We start from the raw sequence: 9,698 nt of genomic DNA, 5'->3' as shown, positions 1-9,698 counted from the left end.
CGCAGGGGCCGCCGGGAGCGCGCGGAGCTACGGCGGCCGCGCGGACCGGGCCGGGCGGAGCCTCCGCTGCTGCCGCCATGGGCTGGGAGGAGATGCAGGTCCGCGGGTACCCCGAGTTCGTGCGGACGGCGCAGAGCTACCACGGCCGGCCCATCTTCGCGCTCTTCTGCGGCGATAAGGACGCCGAGGGCAGGAGCTGGTGTCCCGACTGCGTGACGGGTGAGGCCCGTGGGGGGAGCGCCCTGCCTGCGGCATGGGCCGTGTCGGTCCCGAGAAAGCCGGAGAGGCCCCGGGTGCCTTTCCGGAAGTGCCGGGCGGGCACAGCAGTGCCAGTGCCGGTGCCAGGCTCCAGGCGCCGTTTCCCCTGGAGAACTGAACGGCCCGAGCGGGCCGTGACCCGCAGCTGCCGCACTGCCCGTTTCGCTGCCCACATGGAACGGCACGGGCTGTTCGCGAAGGCTCGTTCGGCCCAGCAGGCAAACAGCCGCGAGTCCTGCGGTCAGTGTCACCTGTGCTGCACGTGTCGCGGCGCAGTGTGCCCTCCCCGACGCTGTCCAGCGGCAGCATTTCCTTCTCAGAAATCAGCGCGCTGAACTGCCTGGCCTTTACGTGTCTGAGCAGGCATGAAGGTGCGTTATGGAACTATCACCCTGCAGAAGGGCGCTGTGCTGAGCTACCACACCCAGGACAGGACAGAACGAGTGTTTCTCTTCGTCTTAGAGAAGAAATTGGCCTTTACTCTAACACAAGTCCAGTCAGCGTTCGAGCATGTAATAAACTGTGAAAAACTTGTGGCTAGCCAGGTGCAGCGAAATACAAATCTCTAACTAAAGCAGACAGAACATTAATTAGCAGCCTTGCTGGTCCAAGTATATCCATGTGATTCTGTAGCACGAGTATTTAGTACTAAAAGATTTTTTAAATTATTTTGTAGCTGAGCCAATTGTGAGGAAGGAACTTCATAACCTGCCTGATGAGTCAGTTTTCATCTACTGTCTAGTAGGAGATAGAGCCTAGTAAGTACCTTTGAATGCTGACAAATGGGATGACTTTGTTCTCTTGGTGGACTGGTGGTTAACCTGTTGAAAAAACTGGCTGAGCTGTCCTTTTCTGTAAAGAGTCAATCATTTGTTGAGGTCGTCACCATCTCTGACATAACCTATCTGCATGCTTGTTTTGAGAAGGGCATTGGGAAGGTGTGAGGCAAAGGCCTTTGAATAATTTTGAAGCTTTTTTAACTTCAAAATGCCCCTCTACAAGCTGTGCTTAACACCTTCTTTCTGAACAGCTGGAAGGATCCCAACAATGAATTCAGGAAGAATCTGAAACTAACAGGAGTGCCTACGCTGCTTAAGTATGGAACAGTAAGTGATTTATGTTCTGGATCTACAAGCATTGAGATGGGGACCTGGCAGGAATTTAGGCCTGTAAATGAATTAAGTCACTTGTACTCTCTGAGAACCCTCTCTTGTTCAAGGAGACCAGAGCATTCTAAACAGCTCTCTGCTCCCTGTTCCTCACTCAAACAGTTCCTCAAGAGAGAACCATTCTGCTTATTGTGTAATGTCTATAATAAACATGCAGTAAAGGGAACACATGCACTTGGCTCATAATGCTTGAGGGGTTGACAAACTTCTTAGCTACATATTGTTACTGTTCCTGATTTGCAGCTCCTCAACTTTTGAAAAATCCAAACACTGAACTATGGGAGTGAGACTCAGACTGCAGCTCAAGTTGTAACTTGTACATGTTAGTTAAATTAGCAGTTACTTTCTTAGAAATACCTCTTCCAAGGCCAGAAATCCCTCAGGAATGTTTCAGTTGTAGTTACCTTTCTTGTTCCACCCCCACTACCTCACTCCCCAGGACAAATTTGCTGGATGTGGCTAACGTTAATATGTACAAATGGCTCTCAGCTAGAGCAGGATTTTTAATTATGAACTTTTCTTTCAGCCTCAGAAGCTGGTTGAAGAAGAATGTTTTAAAGCAGAGCTTGTGCGTATGTTGTTTACCGAAGACTAAAGCCCTCACTAGTCAATCATTGATGAAGATGGTAGTCTCAATTACTGCACTGTCCTTTCAAGGAATCACTGACCTTTGTTAAAACTTTAATTATTAATTACTTTGGACTAGTCAAGATAAATGTCCTGAAATTCTGGGTCCACACCTCACACTAAAATCTTACAAGAAAAATTGTATCTTTCCTTTCATGTCCAAATAAACCTGAGTTTGTGAACAACCTCTTTTTAGAAACTCAGATTAGCCTGCACTTACTGAAGTATAATTGCAAAGTTACACTTAGAGTGAGTAAGGAGGAAGGGGAGAAACAGAAAGACCTCCTTCCTAAGCCCAACCACATAATTACTGAAACCGTTAAGATAAATTTTCAATGCCAAAGATATTTAATGGCTTATCTGTTCAGTCCAAGTGTGATAATTTGATGGCTGACAGCTGGAGTACCTACTCCTACAAGGACAGGAAATACAACATGAATGCACCAGAAATACAGTCTAAAAATATGAAAATTAAAACCCTGCCAGCTGCCAAGAGCTATGCTCTTAGAATAAAAAACTATATAGGAATAAATGGCAAGTGTTTCTCCAATACTCCAAGCAATGGCATGTTTCCCCACACACCCTGTTCTTGTTACATGGAGTGTAAAGAGACTCCAGAGCAGCCACTGCTGCACGGACAGAGGCCAAGATTCAAGGAAGCTGAGTTTAATAGAACAGATACAGCTACAGATTGTTTCCTTCTCTATCCTGCAGAGTTTATCAGCACTTACCTCTGCTCCACCCCCCAGACCTCACCCTGTACACTCCTGATTTCTATCCGTACAATGTGCTGTAAGGAAAACAAACTTCCATCAACAATGACTGCCAGGGAAACAGAAGGGACGTGTAATAGCTCGGCTTGGTTTCAAGGAAAAACTGCACTTTGTCTATCATCACTTCACCTTTGCTTGTTCCAGAGCTGTAAGCAGCAGGGAGTTAGTGACACTTTAAGACACATTATTCTCCAGGGAAAAGGCTTCCTAGGAACAGCCTTTAGAGCTACACTTCTTTGTAGATAGTAAGTGACAAATCTAGATTTTGTTTTCAAAATCAAGAGGAATCGATAACTATTGTATTTTGCTCTTACAAAATTGTCCATGCTGTAAAATAAATTGCAGATGTTTATTAGTTTTTAAAAGAGTTGGTGAAACAAAAACCCCAGTCACTTGATAAAGTGGGACAGAGCCAGATAAAAAGGGACAGAGCCAGAGCCAAACTTGCACAAGGGTTCATTCATCTCCTGTAAATACTAATACAAAGTACACCTTATCATCACTACTCCATGTGCTTTTCATTTTACAGAGGTGTTGTTTTGTTGCTGCTGCTCAGCCAATGCCTGCTGGAGGCGCATCCTTTTCCGGGAATAGTGCTGCCAGTGGAGGATCTGTTGCTCATCAATAAATTTGGCACACTGAGCATTGACCAGCTCTTTGCGGAAATGTTCATACTGGAGCAGCTCTAGCATATGCAGACATTGAGGATACCTGGGTTAAAAATAAACACACTTTAATACAGGTTTTTACAAGGGATACTAAATCTAGAGTCTCCAGTACTTCTGTGGGTCATTAATTTTGACTCGTAGTGCTTTACCCAAGTGTGAAACCACTTCAGCATGAACACTGTGACTTGGTAACTGCAGCATCAGGCCAGGAAACAAGGAATCCAATCCCAGTAATAAATGCACATTCCTGCTTACTTAGAGTAGCTTCCCCAATGGCTTGGTTTGATAGACCAAATTTATCCATCCATCCATCCATCCATCCATCCATCCATCCATCCATCCATCAGGCTTTATAAGGCCTCTTTCCAAAGCCCAAATAAAGACGACCAAAACCATTTTCCCAGAAACTGAAGGAATTTGCACAGTTGCAAAAACACAAAATCATCTTTTGTCTCATGTAAGCATCAATAATGCAAAACTGATCTTAAAATGCTCTTACTGCTTTTTTACCCTAATGTTCAATAGTTTGATTTTAAACCCATTGAAAGTGCAGAGTAAAGCTTTAAAGGAAGATTCAATGCAAAACTCATGAAATTTTTATAATTTTGCCCATTGCTGCTACATGTGGACTACTGGAAACAGGAAAATCTACATTGCATATAACCATAATCTTGCATAATCTATGTTGCAGGGAGGACAAAAGTAACGTTACAGGCAGAAATGAAGTCCTAACACGCTGCTGTACAGTGTGTAAAATGAGGTCAATGCCAAACCATTAAAATAGAGAAACTTAAGGGAATTTAGCACTTACTTCAGGTATTTTGCATATTCAGGTTCTTTCCAATAAAGTAAATATTTAAGATAATTTACAAAAGCTTTATCTTTGAAGTAGCCTCTTTGTGCAAGAACTGAAATGACAAATAAGGAATTGACAGTTACAGACAGGTGTAAAATATCAGCCCATTTGAAAAAAAAAATCACAAAATCAAAACTTTCTCATCACAATCAAATTTCAATAATTTATATTTGGCAAAATAAAAAACCACAGGTCAAAATAAGATTTTTATGTCAACAAACTAATAGATTGGTCTCATCTCCTTTACAGTTTGTATCTTTCATTGAATAGAACAGCTTTTTGAAATAAGAAAATTTTGACTGTAGCATCAAAATTAGCAATGAGTTATGTATAATACCCAAAACTATTCACATTAGTACAATTCTGTTTTCAGATAAAGGAATGCTGTTAACATGACATGACTTTTTAATAACAGACTGGAACTTGTTATTTTCTTCCTCCATCAAATAAATACTTTTAATTTCTGCATTCCAACCAACAAAAGACTTTGCATTAAAAAAAATCCACCTGTTAAACAAAATATTCACAGGCTAGTTTTATGCTGTGAAAACGCTTTTCTTTGTTTAGCCCTCTCTCTGTATTTAACATCACCAGTAACAATAAACATCATTACACTATATTAACTTATCCAGGTCCTGGTATTTACTTTAAGTACTCACAGTTGAGGTAATTTGGATTTGCCAGACATTGAACAAACTCCAGCTCCAACTGGAATCGAAGTCGATTTCCTGTATCATCTGATTCAAGAAAAAAACAGTAAGAATTGGACCCACACAACAGACTGAAAATAATGGCAGTCGATGTTCACCGGGAACCAAAGCGGGCTAATGTGGGCGAGGGCCGCGGCCGGCGGCAGCGAACCGCACAGCCCGGGAGAGGCCTTCGGGGCTGCGGGCTCCAAGGGGCCCCGGCGCCGTGCGGCGGCCTCCCTCGGCCTGCGCGGGCCCGTCACAGCCGGCGCTCAGGGGGCCTGGGCAGCTCCGACAGCGCCTGCGACAGCGGCTGCGACAGCGGCCCCACGGGGCTCCTCAGGGGGCTCCTCCCGGCCCCGCTCCGGCTCCTCCCCGCCCCGCTCCGGCCCCGCTCCAGCCCCGCACCGGCTCCTCCCCCGCCCCGCTCCGGCCCCGCTCCAGCCCCGCACCGGCTACTCCCCAGCCCCGCTCCGGCCCCGCACCGGCTCCTCCCCAGCCCCGCTCGCTCCCGCACCTGCGTCCATGTCCGGGGCGCGCCCACCCGACGGCGGCGAGCCGCCCCCTGCCGACGGCGCGGCGAAACGCAACGCTAAGCACTCTGGGAACGCAGCGGCTGTTGCCTAGCAACGGCGGGGGGGCGGGGCGCGGCCGGTCTCCGCTCCGGACGCGGCGCGGGCGGAACGGCCTTTTGGGCGCAGCGTCCCTCCTGCGCTGGGAGCGGCGCTTGGAGACGCCGTTCGTTCCCGTTCCCGTTCCCGTTCCCGTTCTCGTTCTCGTTCTTGGTCCCGGTCCCTGTCCCGGTCCCGGCCCCGGCCGTGTGCCCACACAGAGTCCTTTGCACTCGGCCCTAGGCACTGACACAGCGCCCCTTGAACATTGCGGGTTCCCCATTTCACGGGCCGGGTTTCCCGGCCTCCCGGGCCTCGCCAGGGCCGCGCGCTGCTCGCAGCCCTTCCCTGTGGCTGCCCGGCGGAGCCTGCGAGCCCCCGGGAGCGGGGAGCTCGGCACGGCTGACGCCAGTCCCTCTCTCCCGCGGGTGAGGGAGCAGCTCCTGCTGGAGTACAGCAGCAGGGCATCGAGCAGCTGCTCTTGGAAAGAGTATTCGGAGATCCCAATATCCAAATAAACCCCACACTAAATATGGCACTGTACAAATTCCTTCCTTCTCACGGTGCCCTGCTGCAGCTCACGGCAGAGAACCCCAGAGAACTCAGAAAGCATTAAAGTACAAACCAGTGCATTTTTAAACGACCAGCAGTCCGTTTTACATCAATCGCTTTGTCCTGCGGCAGCCTCCAGCCCTGCAGAATTTCACCGAGTGAAAAAAGCCCGGTCACACACACGCTGCTTGTGCCAGGGGACCCAGTGCAAATACAGGGTGACATTCCTGGGACACCAGCTCCTAGGACTCTTCCCGAACATGAACATTCCTTCTGGCAGGAACACGCGTAGTGTTTTGTCCGTTTGCCACAGAGGCCAGTCAGTCTCAGAGCCATTACAATGTGGCTTTGGGGTCAATGTTCCAGGCATGTTTTTTCCCCAGATAACCCTTCAGCTGGGAAGGATAAAGAGGATGAAGGTTTGTTTGTATTTGCAGAACATTCATTTTAGCTTTGTACTAGACAAAGCCACTGTTCATCACTTCCAGAGCAAAAGGAAGTGGAGAGAATCAACAGTAAAACACTAAACTGTTTTTAAAGTTTAATGGTAAATATTGGATATTGGACAAATTTTGGAGCTTTGCGGGTTTTTTTGTTTTCTTGTTTGTTTTCATAATGACTTTACAGTCAGCCAATGAGATTTCTATCAATTAATTGTCATTAATTAAAATGCAGTTGTCTCAGAGTAAAAACATTAATAAGCAAATGCTCCATAAGTGAGCAGCAGCAGTGGAAGCAATCTCTACAGACTTACCTGAAATCCTTCTAATTTCTTCCTTCTTTTTTTTTTTGTTGTTTTAATTATTTTCATTTGTTGAAGTACTTTTGGCATCCAACATAGCAATTTTCTATAATACTATATTTTCCCATGCAGTATGAATTTTTCCCTGGGAATTGCTTTACAAAAACCATATAAAAAGGATTCATGCATAGTTTTTTCTTAATAAAAAAAGGTTCCTTTCTTAGGCAACATTTTAGTGGTTGTGGAATACTACTATTACTATATCAAAACATAACAAGCCACTCCCCAGTAAACACAGACTTTGAGCTAAAAGAAGAGATCAAATAGATCCCACGTGTCTACATTGCTATTCTAGAACAGGATTTCTCTCCCAAGAGTGACTTCAGAGGAGAGAATCCTAAAAAAGGATTGGTCACAAAAATAAATTACAATGTAGGTTTGCCCGAGTTAAGTCAAACATCTCAATTCTTGTCCATCAAAATTAGGAACAAAATTGAAAATCAGGATTTTAGTGTATGAGATTTTATAGTATAAAGGATTTTATATATGAGAACATTCTCTAAGAAAAGTTTGATTTTTTTTCTTTTTTTTTTGTTTTGCTTTGTTTTGTTTTTAAATGTCAGGTGAGCCAAACTTGCAGGATGTGTGTTAATATAAATGTGAGCCAGAAGTTTGTCTTATTGTCATAGAACAAGGATGACATTGCTTCCTCAGTTTCTCCTTTCATAGAGATTAGGCTGCTGTCATTGCTGTTGCCTGCCCAGAAATGTGATGGTTTAGGACAATAAGTTTATCTTGACTCATTAGAACTGGCATAGACACACAGCTCTTAAACTGAGCCACTTCTGGGACCTGAAGCCACCAAGGTTTTATGAGACACAAGACAAAGTAAAGTCTCATCTGGCATGTGGTTGAATCTTGGAAGTTAACACTGAGGAAGAGAAATGCTGCAAAAGATTCCTCTGTGACACCATAGTGCAGTGGATTTGCACCAGAGAGACAAAAAGGTCCAACAATTTCATCACTGAAAACTGATCAAGTGAGATGAAACAGGGAAGTGTTTCAGTGCATGAAACCCAAGACATCCCCTCTTGTTTACCCCCATTTACCCGTTGCTTTGGAATAGAATGCAAACTGATACTAACATGGACATCTGACAGGATTTTACCCACAGAATGCACGACAGCTCCTGTAGATGGAGAACATCCTGCTTCAAATATGGTTAAATAACAGAGAGCAGAGTATGCATTATGTTATATATATAACAAGCCAGCACAAAGTCTGCAATTTTTTTACGCCAATGCTATAATTGTAATTCAATAGAAACAAAATCATAGTTTTCAGTGACTAAAACAATTGTCAGAACATATTTAATTAAAGGCTTAACTCTTCACTAAGTTCTCTTTTTTCGAGGTCAAGAAACTGGCAGGTAATGTGCATTTCAGAAGGCAGCCAATAACAGTCATGGTGCAACCACTTCATCCGCAGATGCCAAATACCATTCAAGCAAGCTGCAAACTGGATGAAATAGTGTAAAAAGACTGGTGTATTGAAGGCACTGGCACATGTACTTCTGTGACTGTGGTACTCCTCCAGCTTCAGACAAACACTAGAATTCAAAGATAAATTCAAGATTAAATGTCATGTGTCAGAAAGCATTTTATGTTTTTCAATAAGTTGGTTAAAAATATGTGAGGGCTTCTATTAGGACACCTGGACAGCAGGTGAATTTGAAGTCAGCCATTTGCCAGGAGTCATGCACATTCCTATGTTTCTGATTTCTGACCGTATAGCCAAGGCAAAATATTGAAGTAAAATAGAAATTTCCTCCAGAATAATAATTCCTTAATTGAAAGGTTGTGTTAACTCTGGTTCTGGTGGAAATTTGATCTTCAGCTGGCTTTCTAAAATATTTGCTAAGACCCAACCCATGCTATTGTTCTCAAAGAAAAGCTCACAAAGGAAACGACAATAAATTAGATTTAGTATATGGAACATTCAGTTCTTTCAAGAAAATGGTTTGTCTATAAAAAAAGTTTTATGAACATTGTAATGAGGCTCACACTCACTGAAGCAGCTTATGAAAACTCATTGAAGTGCCATGTGCCAAATAAGACTGGGAAATAATTTTGTGTGGGTAAATAAAGCACTGAAGTAAACTGGGGAAGGATAACATCTTTTCTCTGACAGAAGAAAACAGCCTCTTTCTTAAGGCCAGAATCTACAGTAAATGTAAATCTACATTTACACCATAATAAATGGGCAGCTATTGACTAAGTGCTCTAGAAAAACCTAAATGGGCAAAAATAGCTTCAGCACAGTCAGCTCTATTTTTAAATAACTACCAAACGTTGTATTAAGCAGTCCCCAATCACCTCAGGGCAGCATGGCATGCCTACCTTTACTCTGTGCTCCCAATGGTAAGGGCTGTACTTCCCACAGAATCTCTGCCAAGCAGAGGCAGTCTGCAGTGCATGGCAAGCCCTCTCTGTGCCACAGACCCTTCACTCAGGGGCCAGCACAGGTACACAAAGAGGAAGGTCTGATCTGACACTGAAGAGCTGCTACTGGTTCTTCTGGGCAGAGGAGAATCAGCACCCTGCCATTAAACCATGCAGACAAATGCTGAGCCTAAATCTTGCAGGAGACTGGTGGCCTTGTGGTGCAAGGCACAGAAGTGTTGAAAACCTCTCAATGGCACGAAGAGATTGATCAGACTTGTCTAAAGTCACACATTTATTCACCCACACTGG

General features: G+C 44.6%; 2 protein-coding genes across 2 annotated transcripts; one reads left to right on the top strand and one right to left on the bottom strand.

Annotated features, from left to right (window-relative positions):
- Positions 1-29: 29 nt before the first annotated feature.
- Positions 30-2,239, top strand: TXNDC17 (thioredoxin domain containing 17). Its single transcript, XM_053961616.1, has 4 exons — positions 30-219; positions 935-1,016; positions 1,289-1,364; positions 1,954-2,239. The coding sequence occupies exons 1-4, from the start codon at positions 78-80 to the stop codon at positions 2,020-2,022; spliced, it is 369 nt and encodes a 122-aa protein (XP_053817591.1). The 5' UTR covers positions 30-77; the 3' UTR covers positions 2,023-2,239.
- Positions 2,240-3,157: 918 nt separating this feature from the next.
- MED31 (mediator complex subunit 31) lies at positions 3,158-5,659 on the bottom strand. The gene is made up of 4 exons (XM_053961615.1): positions 5,558-5,659; positions 5,011-5,088; positions 4,307-4,403; positions 3,158-3,538 (listed from the first exon to the last, which is right to left on the bottom strand). Exons 1-4 carry the CDS (start codon positions 5,565-5,567, stop codon positions 3,346-3,348), a joined length of 378 nt encoding a protein of 125 aa, XP_053817590.1. The 5' UTR covers positions 5,568-5,659; the 3' UTR covers positions 3,158-3,345.
- Between the last annotated feature and the right edge of the window lie 4,039 nt (positions 5,660-9,698).

The sequence above is a fragment of the Vidua chalybeata genome, chromosome 20 (assembly GCF_026979565.1).
Source record: "Vidua chalybeata isolate OUT-0048 chromosome 20, bVidCha1 merged haplotype, whole genome shotgun sequence".
Taxonomy (NCBI): domain Eukaryota; kingdom Metazoa; phylum Chordata; class Aves; order Passeriformes; family Viduidae; genus Vidua; species Vidua chalybeata.
This window is presented reverse-complemented; position numbering and strand designations above follow the sequence as displayed.